Source organism: Microcebus murinus, chromosome 10, assembly GCF_040939455.1.
Source record: "Microcebus murinus isolate Inina chromosome 10, M.murinus_Inina_mat1.0, whole genome shotgun sequence".
Lineage (NCBI taxonomy): Eukaryota > Metazoa > Chordata > Mammalia > Primates > Cheirogaleidae > Microcebus > Microcebus murinus.
Window position 1 is genome coordinate 26717131 of NC_134113.1, and position 18923 is coordinate 26736053.

The following is an 18923-nucleotide window of genomic DNA, read 5'->3' on the forward strand; positions in this document are numbered from 1 at the left end:
CATGTCACTTATAAAAGTGGGGAAATTATAAACTAAGTATTAAAATTTCCTTGAGATTTTAATTTTGCTATCACAGTGCATAGAGATTTATTAAATGTTTATTTTGCATTGATTTTATAAATTGCTGATGTTAACGTAAATGAAAAACAAAGCCATTATAATATGGTTACAGTTAACTTCACAAGAAAGCATTGAAAACGTGGTTTTAAAAAATTTGGGTCATCTAGTCTCTTTTCAATGTTAATATGGTGCATATTTCTCTATGGTAAAGCAGTTTTGAGTTCACAAATTTGAATAAATTAATGTAAAATTAAAAAATACAGGGATGTTTATATATTACCCAACAACAGTCAGGCTTCTGCTTTGAGGTACTGTAACAAGTAGGGATGGATTCTTTTTTATAAGAAATGATCTTTTTCAGCTTTGTGATGCATTTTGGCAAATTATCTATGTTTATGAGCACAAGGGAAACACCTGAATCAGTTTATCTTTTTTTTATTATTGAGGCAAAATTCACACAGTTAAATACCTAGATTTTACATATACAATTTGAGTTTTAATAGTTGTATATTCTGTGTAACTATGCTTCCCCCACACCCCCATACTGAACATTGTCTCATGGAGTTTCCTCATGCACCTTTCTAGTCAATACTGTACTCTTCCCTATACACAACCATGGTCTGTGTAGCTTTATGGTATCAGGTATCAATCCTCCAACTTTATTCTTTTTCAAGATTGTCTTGACTCTTCAAAGTTCATTGTTTTTTCCATATACATTTTAGTATTAACATGTCCATTTCTACAAATAAAATTGTTGGGTTTTTATTGGAATTGCACTGAAACAGTAAAACAATTTGGGGAGAAGTGACATCTTAACAATATTGAATCTTTAATCCACAAACACAATACATCTCTTCATCTGATTAGATCTTTTTCATTTTTAGAGATGGGATCTTGTTATGTTGCCTAGGTTGGTCTTGAACTCCTGGCCTCAAGTGATTCTCCCACTTCAGCCTCCCAAGCAGCTGGGATTATAGCCACCACACTCAGTGACTTAGGTCTTCTTTAATTTCTCTGAGCAGTATTTTGTTGCTTTAAACATAGGGGGCTGGCACATCTTTTTGTTAAATTTATTCCTGAGTATTTTATGTTTCTTAATGCAATTGTAAATGGAAATGATTTTTTTTGTTTGTTTTTGTTTTTTCCTTTTATTTCATTGTATTATGGAGGTACAAATATTGTTAGGGTTACAAATATTGCCCCTGTCCCCCCTCCCTCCCCCTGATGTGTCCAATCCCCCAGTGGTGTGCAGCACACACATTATGAAAGCATACATCCCTTTCCTCTTCCCCCCTCCCACCTGCCCACCACCCGATAAAAAAAGTTTTTTGTTTTTTTTTTTTTGACACTTTGGTTACATTGTATATCTTTGCCTCTCCCTGAGAAGGGTTAGAATTATGCCCTTCCCCTCCGAAGTGCTCGCCACATGCCTAAGATTGGGTCCCCCCTGCCCCCCCCAATCCCTGGTGAGCATTGCCACCATTTGAAAACCATAGTTTTAATCAGTCAGTACCAATTTGATGATGAGTAGATGTGGGGCCCATTTTCCATGTCTTGTGTCGCCTCGCTTTGGATAATGGACTTAAGATTAATCTAGGATAGCATAAACGGTGCTAGCTCACAGTCATTTCTTAGGATTGAGTAATATTCCATTGTGAGCATGTTTTTTAAATTTAATTTTCCACTTGCTGTGGCTAGTATAAAAATTTCATTTTTATATATATTGACTATCCTTTAACCTTGCTATATATATTGACTATCCTTTAACCTTGCTAAATTCACTTATTAGTTTTAATAGCTATTTTGTAGAATTCTTGTGATTTTCTAAGACAATCATGTTATCTGTGAATAGAGACAAATTTATTTCTTCCTTTGAATTTATAGGCCATTTGTGTCTTTTTCTTTTTTTTTTTTTTTTTTTTTTTTTTGAGACAGAGTCTCGCTTTTGTTGCCCAGGCTAGAGTGAGTGCCGTGGCATCAGCCTAGCTCACAGCAACCTCAATCTCCTGGGCTCAGGCAATCCTCCTGCCTCAGCCTCCCGAGTAGCTGGGACTACAGGCATGTGCCACCATACCCGGCTAATTTTTTCTATATATATATTAGTTGGCCAATTAATTTCTTTCTATTTTATAGTAGAGACGAGGTCTCGCTCAGGCTCAGGCTGGTTTCGAACTCCTGACCTCGAGCAATCCGCCCGCCTCGGCCTCCCAGAGTGCTAGGATTACAGGCGTGAGCCATGTGTCTTTTTCTTGACTTACTGCTGGCTGGAACTTCCAATTAAATTTGAATGTAAATAGTAATAGCAGACATTCTTGTATTGTTTCTAATCTTAGGCAGGAAATATTAAATGTTTCATTTAAATTTAAAGTTAGCTGTAGGTTTTTCCTAGATTCCCTTTATCAGATTGAAGACATTCCCGTCTATACCTAGTTTTATTTTTTTAAAAAATATTTCATGCATATATATTGAATTTTGAATTTAATATATATGAATATTCAATATATACGAAATTTACTGTATATTAATTTGCATATATTTTGAATTATGCATATATATTGAATTTTGTCAACTTTTTTTTCTGTATCTACTAATATGATCATATGAGTTTTCTCTTTTATTCTTTTTAATATGGTCAATTACATTGATTGATTTTTTTAATATTGCACCAACCTTGTTTTCCTGGGATAAATCCCACGTGATCATGCTATATTATTTTTTCATATATTGCTGTTTTTGATTTGAAAATACTTGGCTAAGAATTTTTCATATTCATGAGGGCTATTGGTCTGTAATGTTCTATTAATATCATGGCCAGGTTTTGGTGTCAGAGTTATTTTGGTCTTAAAAAGGAATTGAGAAGTATTTCTTCCTCCTTTCTGAAATGAGATGTATGAGATGTATATTATTTATTTCTTAAATGTTTGATGAAATTCACCTGTGAACCACCTGAGCCTGGAGTTCTCTGTCTGGGTTGGTTCATTTGGGATTCGATTTATTTAAGAGATATAGGGCTATTTGGATTTACTAATTTTTTCTTATGTCAGTTTGAATAATTTGTATCTTTCAAGGAATTTGTTCATTTCATCTAAACTTCAAATTTACTGGGATAATATTCATAATATATACTTCAGGATATACTGTAGGATCTGTAGTACTGTCCCCCTCCCACCCCCTTTTTTTTTTTTGAGACAGTCTCTTGCTTTGTTTCCCAGGCTAGAGTGAGTGCCATGGCATCAGCCTAGTTCACAGCAACCTCAAACTCCTGGGCTCAAGCAATCCTCCTGCCTCAGCCTCCCGAGTAGCTGGGACTACAGGCATGCGCCACCATGCCCAGCTAATTTTTTCTATATATATTAGTTGGCCAATTAATTTCTTTCTATTTATAGTAGAGACAGGGTCTTGCTCAGGCTGGTTTCAAACTCCTGACCTTGAGCAATCTGCCCACCTCGGCCTCCCAGAGTGCTAGGATTACAGGCGTGGGCCACCACGCCCGGCCCTTTTTGTTCTTAATATTGGTAATTTGTCTCATCTTTTTCTCGATCAATCCAATTAGAGATTTATCAATTTTATCAGACTTTTATAAAAAGATTTGATCTAATTGATTTTGTCAATTTTTATTTCATTTATTTCTCCTTGTATCTTTATTTCCTTCCTTAGACTGACTCTGTGTTTAGTTTGTTCTTTTTAAAATAGCTTTTTAATGTGAATGCTTCCCTAAGTATGTACACTTAATGGTTATCTGTTTCTTTTTCTCAGTTTCTCATGTCCTTTTCATTTGTCAATGCTAGATGTCATATTTCTGCAGATGATAGTTATATGTCTTATTCTAATAAAATCAGTATATTATGATAGTTTTTCAAGAGATGGAATAAATTATCTTGAAGGAGGATACTTTTTTTTCTAATTTGCACTAAAGTGCTCAGAGGACTCTTGGCAGCCCTGAGTATAAAGGTAGATTTATTTAGATGATATTTAGACTTATAAGATTTATTAGTATATGAAATTTCAAATGTCTCTGGTGGCAGAGGGAGTATATGCTTCTGGACACATCCCCATATAGCCATAAAAGTATTGAGATGTAGCATCATTCCTCCACCCTCAAGGTAGAATTAGTCTCTTGCTCAGCTTGTTCTTGATATTGATGTTGGGTTGGGTCCTGCCATGAGATATTCAATAGACACATCATTCACTAGAATTTTGATGGATAAAAATCAGTTCTGCCCCATTCATTTGAATGTCTTCATGGGAGGGATGTGACTGGTTACATGCAAGGACACTTTGTCTTTAAACACCAAATAGGCCACTCTGACAGAGTTGATGGTCTTGACTTGTGTCAAGGGGATGAGGACTTTGACTCTTCCAGTAGTGAAGGTGGAGATAACTGGCTGCGAAAAGTACTCATTGGGGAGATGAAATAAAACACGCTAGATTTGATGAGGATTAACTTATTTCATGCTTTCATGGGTTTCATCTTGTTTTGAGATGTGATGGCAGAAAATTTCTTATTCTCCTATCAAGTAAATCAAGTTCTGATACTTTGAATTAGAGGCTATAGAGGTGCATTTTGTACCTTAAGTGGCATTCCTTCTCACTCTAGTTGCCAGTCTGTAGGTATTTGATGAACGTATTTAATCCTTTATACCACCCACTGAGTGGTTGATCATCACCTCTGGAATCCAGTCATTAGTCTGTGAAGATCACTTTTCAGTTGGTTCTTATTCTTTTCCCCAAGGTTCTTTCCATTTCCTATGGACCCAATGGAAATTGGCCCATTTTCATTCTATGTTCTAATCTCATGGTTCAGAAATCATTGAGACTCCCACATCTCACTGGGTTAGGAAGACCTTTTAGACTAAGATCTTTTTTGCCTATATACTTCATGCAAACATTTTTCCTCAGGGTCTTCTGACACTTCTAGAGTACTACTTAGGAATGGATGACTGGATCTCTTCTGCTCTTATATCATAGAAACATATCAGGGATTCTACTAAACCCCACCCATGAGCCTAGGGCTCAGATGAAATAATAGGATACAGGGCTTCCCTTTCTCAGGGCCCACCTACATCTATACACTCAACTTTTCTCTCCCATCTTCCTATACGTTTTCATTACTCTGCAATTTAATGTATTTTCTACTTTCCTTTGTTATTTCTTCTTTAATGCATGGGTTATTTATGTATTTATTTTTCTAATAAAAAAGTTGTATTTACTTAGAAGCACTCAGAATGTCAACAAAACAGCAACTTTTTTTTGCAATTACAGGGTGGTATACAGTTAACAGAGCAACAATTATTTCGTATAAGCTGCATCAGAGATAATTGAAGATGAAAAAACTACCATCCCCATGCATAACTAATCTGTGCTGTGCACCAAGAACCTGCTTTAAATTTCCATGCCATTTTACAGCCCCCATCCTGTACAGGCAAGGTTAGTGGCTATTGGAAATACCACCGAGGACAGGGCTAGCTAAAGACACATTCAGTAGAGTGTTAACTATACAAAAAAAGACACTGCACAGTTTAAAAACAAATCTCACACAGCCTTACATTTCAGTTTTTTTCTTTAAAAGGAATGAGTTGTGTACAGGGGGTTAAATGCTTTATAGATAAGAAAATAAAAAACTGTGCTAGAAGCTGGGCGCGGTGGCTCACGCCTGTAATCCTAGCACTTTGGGAGGCTGAGGCGGGCGGATCGCTCAAGGTCAGGAGTTCGAAACCAGCCTGAGCGAGACCCCGTCTCTACCAAAAAAAAAAAATAGAAAGAAATTAATTGACCAACTAAAATATATATATATACAAAACATTAGCCGGGCATGGTGGCGCATGCCTGTAGTCCCAGCTACTCGGGAGGCTGAGGCAGTAGGATCGCTGAGCCCAGGAGATTGAGGTTGCTGTGAGCCAGGCTGATGCCACGGCACTCACTCTAGCCTGGGCAACAAAGTGAGACTCTGTCTCAAAAAAAAAAAAAAAAAAAAAAAAAAAACTGTGCTAGAACCAGCTTATTCGTCATCATCATCTTCATCTTCTTTGTCTTCCTCATTGTCCTCCTCTTCTTTTTCTTGCCTTTTTCAGCTTGACGACTCCCGTTTTTGCTGCATCAGGAGGCTTTCCTTTAGCTCAGTATGCAGCAATATCCTTTTTGTACTTTTCCTTCAGCTTTGCAGCCTTCTTTTCATAAGGCTGCTTGTCATCTGCAGCAGTGTCCTTCCACACCTCTCCCCGTTTCTTTGCAACATCACTGATGGATAGGCCAGCATGTTCTCCTTTGATTTTAGGGCAATACAACACGACAAGAAAAGGCCGCAGGAGGCCTCTTGGGTGCTTTGGGATCCTTGAACTTCTTTTTTGTTTCCCCTTTAGGAGAGATATCGGTGTTCATTTCTCTTTCATAATAGGGCTGTCCGCCTTTGCTGTATCTCCAAACTTTCCTTTCTGTTTAGTAGACATGGTCGTCCACCTCTCTGAGCACTTCTTAGAAAACTCTGAGAAGTTGACTGAAGCATCTGGGTGCTGCTTCTCGTGCTTCTCCCGGCAAGTTTGCACAAAGAATGTGTTTGATGACACTCTCGGCTTCTTAGGATCTCCTTCGCCCATGTTTAGTTATTTTTCCTCAGTGAGGCACAGCGTCACCCAGGGCCTGTCGGGCTCTCACTTGCCCGAGCACTGTCTCTATGGAGCTCAGTGTACTGCAATGGCTGGGAGAGTGGGAGCCAGACACACTGCATGGGTTATTTAGAAGTATGTTTGCTTTCCAAATGTTTGGGGCTCTTCTGGATATATTATTGTTACTGATTTATAATCCCATTGTGGTAAGAGAATATGCTTGGTAAAATTGAAACTTTTGAAACTGTGTCTTATTTAAGGCCCAGTGTATGCTTTATCTTAGATGATCTTCTATATGCACATGTATCTACTCTGTTGTTGGGTGGAATGTTCTATTAAATAACAATTGGGTCAGGTGGTTGATACTGCTGCTCTTATCTTCTATATCCTTGCTAATTTTTCCCTCTGGTTATTCTATCAGTTTCTGAGAGAGGGATGTTATAATTTTTGACTATGATTATGGAATTATTTCTTCCTTTAGTTACTTAAAAATATTTTTTTATAGTGACTATGTAAGCCTTTATTTTTGTTTTGCCTTCTTTGATTCACATATTCTTATGATTTTATAATTAATTTTGGGAAAGTTAAGTAGCATAATGAATAACTATATTGAGTCCTAATTTTAGGGTTGCTTCACAGGGATTTTAATGATATTAAAAGGTAAAATAATTGTAGTGTAATGACTCTTCTACCTAGACTTTTAAAAATCAAGGAGGTGTATAGTATCCCATGAACCTATTAAACTTTAGCATCTTTTCTAGCTATTTTTCTAAAAATAAAAGCATGTTTCTGGGACTAAACATTGTTTTACAAAATTTCAAGGTGTAATTACAGTTTTGGTATTGAATTAATACCTGACTTCAAATACGTGACTATACATCTTTTAACAACCTCCCTTTAACATATTGTTGAATTTATTCTGGTTATAAATGTATGCTGATTACATTGGAAATAGTGTACATTCTAGAAATATTACTTCACATCTGATTTTTACTTAAAACATGGTTGATAATTAATGTGTGTGGGGTTTTGCTGTATAATATGCATAATTTAATTTCTTTTATGAAAACAGTAAAAGTCTATAGATAGTTTTCCTAAAGCTATATCTTCATTTCTTTATTCTTTTAGCTTATTTATTCAGGTATAAAAAACCTATGTTAAGGGACAAATGATAACACAGCTCCTTTATAATTGGCTAGATTCTAGGATTAAAGTTAATCCTTTAATTATATTATTGCTCTGTATTTGAAGTGAAATTTTTGTTTTATTTTTTCACTTAATTTTTTCCTGAGTTGACCTTAAGTGTTTTGAAATTTAAGACCTATCAAACACATGATGTGTCTTATGTTCTCAAGGGAAGAGAAAAAGTTTTCTATGTGCTTGGGGATATGTTCTTTAGGGTACATGGAAAAACTTCTCTGGTTTTTATAGACTGGAGGGTCTGTTATACACAGAGTTTTTTTTGGGGATCTGTTGTCGTGGACAAGACTGGATTAAGTCAGGACATTTAAATGGTTTTGGCTTTACTACTAATTCATTTGACTTGAGAAAAATCATTTCCATATGTTCAATAATCAGATCATATATTCTAAGGCATTTTTCAGTTGTGTAATTTCATGAAATTAAATTATTTTTACTTCCAAACTATACAAAGAACTTCCAAAATTCAATAATTGTTTATGATTTTCTTTTTTTAAATTAAACAATTTTTTCCTTCACATTTTACATGAGGAATGTTTATGATTAATTTTAAATGGTAAATTAGGAATGGCAAGTTATGCATTATTTTAAAAAATTGTTTCTTAAATATTTAGAGTATCCAGTACAAAATTGGATCTACAGAAAAAATCTGAGGCCCTTGAAAATAGCAAGCAAATGCTTACAAGGCAAGAGCAAGAAAATCTAACCCTGAAACAAGAATTTGAAAATTTAAGTCAAGATGCAAAGATGCAGCAAAAGGAATTAAATAACAGAATTCAAACAACAGTAACAGAACTACAAAGAGTGAAGATGGAGAAAGAAACTCTAATGACAGAGCTTTCTACAGTAAAAGAGAAGTTATCAGAAGTTTCTGATTCTTTGAAAAACTCCAAAAGTGAATTTGAAAAAGAGAATCAGAAAGGAAAAGCTGCTATGTTAGATTTGGTTAGTAGTTTACATTTACTTTCTTGGATAGATGAAATTATTTTATTTAAAATGTACTGATTTTTCTGCTTAATTCACTCTTGATTTTTCATCCTACATTTAAATGATTTAAAATGGTTCTCATGCGGAAAGGAATTGGGATAGCCCAAGATAATGGTGTATGTGTGTGTTTATTATGTATGTGCACAATTTTCTAAAGGCCAAGGATGTTTTCAGTTGAATATAGCAGTCTTTCTCTGTTGCTGGTATAACGCTGGATTTGGCAGAGACTGCAGCATGTTTGTTCTTGGGGACATTTCCACAGAGAATACAAGTATTAGCTGAAACGTTATTCACTTGCCGGAAAAAAAGAAAAAAAAGACCAGAAAGGTCTTAATGACTCTTGTAACTCTGGATATTGTAAACTTTCTGATTCTTTATTGAATATTCTAAAATTCCAGATAATAGCATGGATTAGAGATTCCATAAAACATATTTAAACTGTAGAGAAAAAAAGTCAGACTCTCAGTAAATGCTTAAAGGAGAATGTATTCTCAGAAATATTTTAACCCAGAATAACACAAAGTAGCTGGGAGTATTATAAAACTCCTCTGTTCTCAATATTAAGGTCAGTGAAATTGTTTAGTAGTATTAAAAATTATATATTATTAGTATGTTACCTTTCTGTTCCTTTCTGTTTGGAGAAAACATTTTCTATCTGTACACCTTTCCACTTGAGTTATATGTGATAATTTTTAAATTTATTTTAATATTTTCTAAGTTTCTTCCATTTTCTTGAGGCACACTGTTCTATTTCTAAAATAGTATAAGTTAATTATAATGAATTTTATGACATAAAAATGTGGTTTCCAACGTGTTCTAAAATGTTGTCTAAATATTGTTTAAAGTATTTTATTTGACTGTTGGTTGATGATAGAAACCCTTAGCATTTTGTTGTCCTTCCCACTTTACTTATATATATATATATGTATATTTTTCATTGAAATGAATGATTTTATCCCATCTTAGCTTATCAATAATTTTAATTTATTTCCTTGTATATATCTTACTAAACTTATAAATCAGACTTCTTAAGATTGTTACAAATATTTTCTGTGTAATGTAGTTTCCTTTTTTGTTTTTTATAGGAAAAAACTTGCAAAGAATTAAAGCATCAACTTCAAGTACAGACAGAAAATACACTTAAGGAACAGAATGAACTGAAAAAATCACTTGAAAAAGAGAAGGAGGTAAGATCTCTTTTTTCTGTAACATAAAATATGTAAAGCATAAAGACTTTATATTTTCAAAATGTTTTCACATTGATACTTAGGTTAAGGAAAGGTTTATTTCTCTGAAATGTAATGGATCAGATACATAGCTAAAAATTGTTATTTCTGTTCTATCTATTAAAAAGATTTAGGCTAGTTTATAATAAAAGGCTTAAATAAAGGAATATAATAAATAAAGGAAGAAAATCTAGCCAGCTATCTACAGAGTTATAATTAGATTATCTAGGTTAAAGAACATTATTAGAGTTGAAAAAAGTCTTAATAGGCTTTCTATAGAAATGACCTTTTTAGGGCTCTTTATTTCACAGACATTTATTTTAATGGTATATTTGATAATGGTTGTATAACAACCGAGAGGTTTTTCTGTGGTTAATGTTTCTGTTGCTCTCTAGCAAAACATACAAGCAAATGAGTAAGTAAATGAGTGTAATATATGATTGTTACTCTCTGAAGATGTCCCTGTTAGCAGCTAGAGTCCAGGCATACAGCTTTATCAAGATAGAAAATGTGATTTGATAAAGCAGCAAAGAATAGTCCTGACAAGTGTTTCATGTGACTGCATTCTGGTTGTTGATTGAAAGAAAACTGTTGTGCAGTAGATGCCTGCCATGTAAGTGGCAAAATTGTGTTGGCTTAGTGTCTAAGCTCTGAATTGAGATTGTTCAAGTTTATATCCTGGCTATGCCATTAATTAGCTTTGCCATTTTGCCATGTTTTAGACAGATTACTTAATCTCTGTGCTTCAGTTTCCTCAGCAATAAAACAGGGCCAATAGTAGAATCTATGTCATAAAGTTATTGTGAGAAATAAATGGGTTAATATATTTAAAGTGCTCAGAATACTGGCTATAACAAAGTGATCACATGCTAGTTATTATTTTATTATTATTTTTCATAATATAATTGTCCTTACTGACCCTGACTCCTATTTTGCATAAAAATATTTTGCTATGTATTGTAGATAAGGTGAGACATCTGTGTATAGTACTGAAACTTTTTCAAAGTAACTTTGAATATGGTCACATGTAATGCTAGGTTCTTAATAGGATATGCATAAAACATGAAAACATGACTTTGGCTAGAGAGGCAAGAGATAATAATGGTTCCTTTTGGCCACAGAAGAAGAACCTCATTGTGACTTCTGTATGATGTCTAATTTTGAACAGAAGTATCCTAGTGGATTGTGTAATAAAAACAAGATAGTAGCAAAATAAGCCCCAGATCTCTAAATGAGGTAACTGTTGTGCAATGTACTTTATTGTCATCAGACAGATGACAATACAGATACAAATACAGATACTAAATGTATTTGCCAAAAGTGATTTAGTTTTTTAATAGTTAATATAGGGCTATTCTTTCTGATGAACTGTAGCCAATAGGCTCAGAGACATATGAGAATATTCTTGAAAGACAGTAGACATCCAATGTAGACATTGATGTTGACATTCCTGTTTTCTATGATATAAGGGAATACTAATCTAGTTCATTTAGAAACTCTATCTAAATATACAGTTATAAGTTAAAAAGGAAGATAGGATTAAACAAATAATGAAAATTAATCCAGTACCTAATAGCAAGTGGTGTCAATTAAGAAAGCATTATGAGGGCAGGGATTGTTGTCTTTTGTTAACTATTAATTATTTGTGGCCAACAGCCTTAGTCATTCCTTCCTAAAGTAGTACCTGGCATGTAGTACTCAATAAATGTCTTTAGAATAAATAAATGAATACTAACTATAGTTTATTATTTTTTAGACTTCTCATCAGTTGAAGTTGAAACTCAATTCAATGCAAGAACAAATCACACAGGCCCAGAGTACTTTAAAACAGAAGGAGAAAGAAGAGCAACAACTTCAGGGAAACATAAATGAGCTCAAGCAGTTGACTGAACAGAAGAAAAAGCAAATTGAAGCACTCCAAGGAGAAGTTAAAATTGCTATTTCACAGAAGGTAGTGATATGATATTTGTTTACTTTTTATGGGAAGAAAACCTGGCAGTTGGAGATAGTAATATGATTAACACAGATGAGCTACAACATAGAAAAGTTAGTATAAGCTAATGATTTTTCTAACTTAAATATATGAGAACATTTGATTATATGATTAAATATCTAAGTATGGATTTCCATTTATTATAACCATGTTTTCAGATAATAAATCATCCTTATTAAGGAAAAATAAGAATAAAATTCACAGAGTGGAATATTAAAAATATTCAGTAGAGTCAGATTTCATATAGTTACAATTATTTATTATTTTAAGTTACATCATAATGATTTCCATTTCCAAATCTATTCTAATTTATTATTGAGTATCTGTTTTTTGTTAGTAAATATGTTTTTATTTTTCTCCAGGACAAAAGTTACTAAAAATGGATTGTACTTAATATAAAATATTTGAACAAAATGAGTTTTCCCTCCACTGTTGGTATGTGCATATTATTAATAATTGGTCCATGGAGAAGATAGCAGTAGAGTCCCTGGTATATACAAGGCATATACCTTTATATGTCGTGCCATTAAGAGTTGGATGTCATGCTACTAGAGTTAAAAGAATATAAATGAAAACAACCACAAATACACATTTTATGTTGACTAGTGGTTTTGTAACTATTACTATGTTACTTTACAAAAGAGTAATTTTCTAATAATTCAAGCAAGAGTAGACAAATTTGTCTATCCTTTTTTGTGGCATATATAACCAAAAGTCAGCATGTAATTATCACAGTGCATATTTTGTTGCATACTTTCATATTTTAAGGTCACTTTTTAAAAAATTACTTGTATCCAAATATTTCTGAGATTCATTTTTATAATATCAAAACTTAGTGAAATAAAAAAACAACTATTTTTAGTACATTTTCTTTTGCTATTAGTGACAATAACATTTCTTCCAGATTTAAGATTAATATTTATTGCTTATATAATTGGCCCTCTGTTTCTGTAGCTTCTGATTTGTAGTTGGGATAAAAAATACTTGGGGGGAGGAACAATAAAAAGTAATAATACAACAATAAAAAATAATACAAATTTCAAAATATAATATAACAACTATATTTACATAGCATTTACATTGTATTAGGTATTATAAGTAATCCAGAGATGATTTAAAGTATATAGGAGGATGTACACAGGTTATATGCAAATACTATGCCATTCTATATTATATAAAGGACTTGAGCATTCACAGATTTTGGTACAGGGGGAAGTGTCCTGGATCCAGTCTCCCAAGGATATTGAGGAATGACTATTCTTTGCACAATTTTACTAGATGACCCCCTAAAGCAGCAGTCCCCAACCTTTTTGTCACCAGGGACAAGTTTCATGGAAGATAGTTTTTCCTGACCTCAATTGCAGTTTCATTAAAACAGTCTATTTAATTTAAAAACCAAGTACTTATTTTTCATATTATGCATATATTTTAATTTTGTCATAATTTGCGCATATCTTCTGAATCTTCTTAAGACTGAAGACTAAAGTTTAGAGAGCTTGGAACTTTTTTGAGATTTTCTTTTTCTGTCTTGATATCAATAAAGATGACTTGTGGAAATTTGCTAAGCTATTCTTGAGTTTGCAAGAATAGAAACTATAAACTTCAACACAGTAATGGCTTCTTAATTTCTTTCATATGGAGGTTTCCCTTAGTTCAGCCTTAAATTATATCATGTGAGACATCTAGCACTGTATCCTCCATCAGAATGTTGTTACTCTGTCTTCTCAGACTTGAAATGTAGTGCTTCCAAATGCTTTTTTTCTTTATTTAATTGCTTTTGCATTTTGTGGTTTTTAAATTGAGACTTGTTGGATTTTGTAACTCTTCAGCTTTGTAAGTATAAGATAAGTAAGTTACTCTTAATTGAAGTAGAATTTTAGAGCATAAATGCAGTTCATCTTGTTCTCAGGAATTTTCTTAGTTGTGTGAATTTCGTTTTATATTTGTGACTTTTTTGGCATGCATACTGTTTTAAATAACTACTGTATGTTTCAGACAGAGCTTGAGAATAAACTACAGCAACAGTCAACACACGCAGCCCAGGAACTTGCAGCGGAGAAAGAGAAAATATCAGTGTTACAAAACACCTGTGAAAAAAATCAGGAAAATCTAAAACAGCTTCAATCTGATTTCTATGGGAAAGAATCTGAACTTCTAGCCACAAGACAAGATCTTAAGGTACAGTAAACTATATATAATACCATAAAAACTCAGTAAGTTGTTTATAGACATTCATTAAATAATTTCTTTGAACTCAAATGGGCAAGGAAATATATTTGTGGACTATTGTGCTTGTTTTCAATTAAATTGTTATTTTGTATTAACATATTTTTAAAAGTTTTATAATAAAATAATGATGTACCTAAATGTGGGCATCTAAAAATGACATATCTATAACAAAATAATTTGGATCTATGTTAATTGCTATACTGTTAGCTTATCTAAGGATTTGCTGTCTTTGTGTGAAAATAACTTTAAAGATTGCTGTTAAGAAAATATAAGGAGCTGTAAATGTAAACCACTTGTTAAAAATTCAAGTAATTTAACTGTTGCTTGTCAGGCAATACTGACTTTAGTTTTATATATTTGTCAACTTTTCAAGATTACTAGAATGCCTGATTAAAATTAGGAGATTATAGCTTAAACTTAACCTTAATTATATAACAACAAATTTTTTCCTTGAAAAACTATTTGATTAGAAAAGTATCATGTTTATTAAAATGAAGGATATGGAAAAAGGTTAAACAATTTTAATGTAACATTAATGTATCAATTTTCTAAGGGAAATGGAACATTTATGTACTCTCACAGAAGATTAATCCAGTCTTCTCTCCTTTTTTTTTTGTCACAGTGATACATGTTTGATATTTCTTTCCTATGTTTAACTTTTAAAGTGTACTATTGTAAAATTCTATTATAAATCCCAGAATATTAAAATGTTTTATTTCTGTAATATATAATGTATATATTTTATTTATAGGCTATTATAGGGGAGGCTTCATGAAGCAGGTAGGGCTTGACTAGGTTCTGAAGGATATACAGAATTTGGATACGCACAGAGTCCTGAGAAAGAGGTCATTTCACTCAGAGGCACATTTGAGAAAAGGTGCCACAGTGGGAATGACTGAAGCCAGGAAACAGTTAATATAATTGTCTTGCTAGAGTGCTAGTTTATGTTTGGAATTAAGGTTAAAAAGGTTGGGTCCAAATTGTGAAGTGTCTGAGATGCCTAGTGAAGATGATTGGATTTTATATTGAGGGGAAAAAGTGAAACGTCTAAGCAAAGGAGTAAGATGAAGAACATAGCACTTTAGAAAGCAACCTGGTGGTGGTTTACAGATAGCTTGGGTTGGGCTGGGATGGACAAGTGGTGGGGAGGTTAGCTAAGAAGTTCTCTTTCTTACTTTTGCCATAAATTCTAGTAATCAAGGTGTGAATTGGTTAGAATTGGGATTCAGGTTAAAGAGGATAGAATAGAAAAGATTAATGGGAGAGAGAGATGAAACAAATGAAAGGGCTGAATACGTACTAGGCTGCAAGGGAAGGGAAGGAATCAATAATGATTAATTATTTGACGAAGAAATAGAAAATTAGGTAAGGCAATTTTCATAGTGCCAAAAGGATATATATCTACATCTCTCTCTTTCTCCATATCAACATTAGCAAGAGTTGTTACTAAGAAAACAATAATTTAGGTAATATTAAATTATTATTATTTTTCTTTACAAAACTATTAAAAGGCAGGGGAGGTTTGTGGAAGATTTTGGATTTAACCTAAAGGCAGGGAAGAGGGTTACTTAGATATTTATCTTTTAGGCCAATGCCTGGCTGCAGGATGAGAAGTGGATGGTAGGGGAACACAGCTGAATGTAAAGACTAGAGAAGAGACTTTGCAATAGCCTAAGTGCAAGATGATGGTACTTTGGGCTGGTAATAGCAGTAAGGATGGAGAGAAGTGGATGAATTTGAAGGATATCTAAGTGATAGAAGAGCTAAAACTTAATGATTGATTGTAAAAGTCCTGTGGAAATCACACTGTTTTCATATGCATGTATCATTTACCCATAGCATGACCTAGAAACAAAACTTGTCTCTACCTTAAATCAATATTCTTTCATTAGGCCAGCAGCAATTTTTATTATGCCTGAAAGCTACATTGTATACTAATAATCTCATACATGAAACTAACTCAAATGTCAATTTGGATAAAAAGAGAAGGCCAAGGGACAAGGCTGCTATAGAGTTTTACTACTCTTAAGAGGCCTTGGATAGATCTTTTATGCCAAAGCTTCCTTTTGCAAAAGTGGGCAGGCCCAGTGCAGCACAATATAAGAACCATGGGTAGATCTCAGTTCTTCTGATTTAGAGCCTTCTATTCTTTTACCATCATTTCACTAGAATTTTTTTTTTTATAAAATAGAAGATTGATACATTCTATATTGATGCTTCTAAAATAAGAAGTATATGAACTACTTAGGAAGTTAACTTTTTTTTTTTAAAGTAAATTGCTAGGGAAGTTCAAATGATATTTATAGACCAGATTAAGAGATGATTATCAATCATTATTTTTCTTGTGCTTTAGCGATGTTTTATGATCTTGTGAATGAGAGAAGGGGAGAGACTCAGAACTTTGTAACATGATCCCTGTCTGAATCAAGGCTGTCTACCATGGGTTAACAGAGTACACTGTGGGCTGGCAGTGTATACCTGGATGCCAGTAGAGTGGAAGACAGCTGGCCTGATCTATGGCTTTAGCACCATCTGCTGGATTATTTATGAAATACTTGAGTTTGTTTACTGGATATTTCAAATTGGCTATTGTGTGTACTATTTGTTGTCTAGGAAGGGTAGAATTTAACTGTAAATTTTACACCATTAGTAAAGTGAAAACTCTTAGAAAAAAGGTTAGAATTAAAAATAAATCCCTTATGTCATTCATCAGACATTAAGAAAAAGTAATAACTCAAATTGTAAAGGTTTTATTTTGAAAGAAGACTGCAGAAAACACTGCAGAAATTATTTTTTTGCTGGGGTAGTATAATGTGATTGGTGTAATAAGGGTCAAGGTTGGTAGTTGATCCACTTAGAGAATTTGTCTATTCAAATGGGAGTCAGTGGGTTAAAGATAGCCCCAACAAAAACCATGGAGTGAGAGGGGGGTTCCCTAAGAGAAGAGATGCTGAGCCAATGAAATAACACATTCTACAACAAGAAGGATAAAAGGAATATTTAAAAATGCATGACCCAGGTGAATGTTCAGTTGCAGGGTAGAGCAGAATGTCTTGGTATTTTCAGAAAAGACTTCAGGGAGAAGTCTAAATTTTGAGCTTGACTTTAAAAATTTAGTCACTAGGCTTGGGAGTTTAAAATTTTATAGGCTGTTACTTAAACCATGGCCATTTTAGAAATCTTGCAAGTCAGAAGTTAGGGGTACTATTGCTTTCCAGGTTCTAGCAAGCCTCGGTATTCTCAAACATTAGATCGGGACGTCTATTACCTGATTACAGTTGCTGTAGACTGTTTGGACTAGACTTTGTCAAATTTTTTCTTTTTATGTTATATTAAAATCCCTCTCACTCTTTGTGACACATAAGTACAGGACAATTCCCACATGCACTGTGGAGCCTTCTGTAAACCACATTCTGCAGAGTCTCGCACATTGTTTTTCTGTGCATTTGGTACATAGCGTATGCTCTGCTACCCAGGACAGCTTCCATTTTACATGCCTGTTCTGGTTCTCAGGCTATGTTGCAAATCCTTTACAGACCATCTTATACCCTCCTTTTCTACCTTAACAGTGTGCTCAGTTAATAGTAAGCTGCCCGAGTAATAAAGAACTGGATGATTTAGGTTTTTCCTGAAAAAATAAGCCTCATAGGGTTGTGTTCTATTGGCAGTCATTGAAAATGGAAATTTAATTTGTATTGAAAAGACTTCTGATCTGGGTTATTAGTAAGGAATAAACTAACTTTTTTAGGAGGCTTAAGAATCCTCATAAATAATGCTTTCATTTATTTTTTAATCTATTTTTTAAATTGAATACTTAACTTTATAAAAGCCTAGCCAGCAGGGGTCCTCTCCTGAATTATATTTTCTGCCTCCTTTTCAAAGGAATTGTATCTCCAGAATAAGAAAGATCAACTTCTTCTGGATCTGATGGAAGAGCATTAGTTGGATCTCATTCTCTGCTGATTCTTAACAATAGCAGCAGAGTGTGGCAAGGGTCCTGCCCTTCCCACTGTCTACCTGCTTCCCATATCTACCCCCAAATGAAGCCTTGTCGTTCAGAAAGCTAGCCCATTCCCCAACTTCAGCTTCTCAAAATATCTGGACCTTGAAACAGTTAAAACAGTTAGTAACTATAGGCTTTGTTAACTGACAATCACTACTTCTACCAATGGATGGAGAGATAAGAGGATGGAGTAATGGCTGTCTCGGAATGGAACCTCAGATGTTTGGCTGGATTTCCTCTTTTAGTTCACTTAATTGGGTCGGCAGCTATGAAATAAAGTTTGTTTTTTTTTCTCTAAGACAAAACCCCCTTCCTGTTTATTAAAGTTTTTAATGTATCAAGAGGCATCATAGATCCTACAAAATGTATATGTATACATAATATAGCATTTAATTATATTTCTTTTAAAATTATTTCCTTTCACATCTCCTCATGACTTTTCCCTCATCATAAATATTATTAATATGTTCTCTGAGTGTGTTTGATGTGGTCCCTACTTAATTTGATATTCCCTCAACACCCAGCCAGTATTAAAGATGTGATCAACATTCAGTATTAACACTTCAAATATGTATTAGTAAATAGTTTATTTCTAGAGGTGTTGGAATTCTTCAGCTTTACTA

General features: G+C 33.7%; 1 protein-coding gene across 1 annotated transcript in view; it reads left to right on the forward strand.

Moving 5' to 3' along the window:
- Window positions 1-18923, forward strand: part of EEA1 (early endosome antigen 1) — a 119876-nt gene that overhangs the window by 91280 nt on the left and 9673 nt on the right. Inside the window, exons 19-22 of the mRNA XM_012775252.3 lie at window positions 8477-8807; window positions 9935-10036; window positions 11832-12026; window positions 14064-14246. Coding sequence (XP_012630706.2) covers window positions 8477-8807; window positions 9935-10036; window positions 11832-12026; window positions 14064-14246 — 811 coding nt within the window. The remainder of the gene's footprint in view (window positions 1-8476; window positions 8808-9934; window positions 10037-11831; window positions 12027-14063; window positions 14247-18923) is intronic.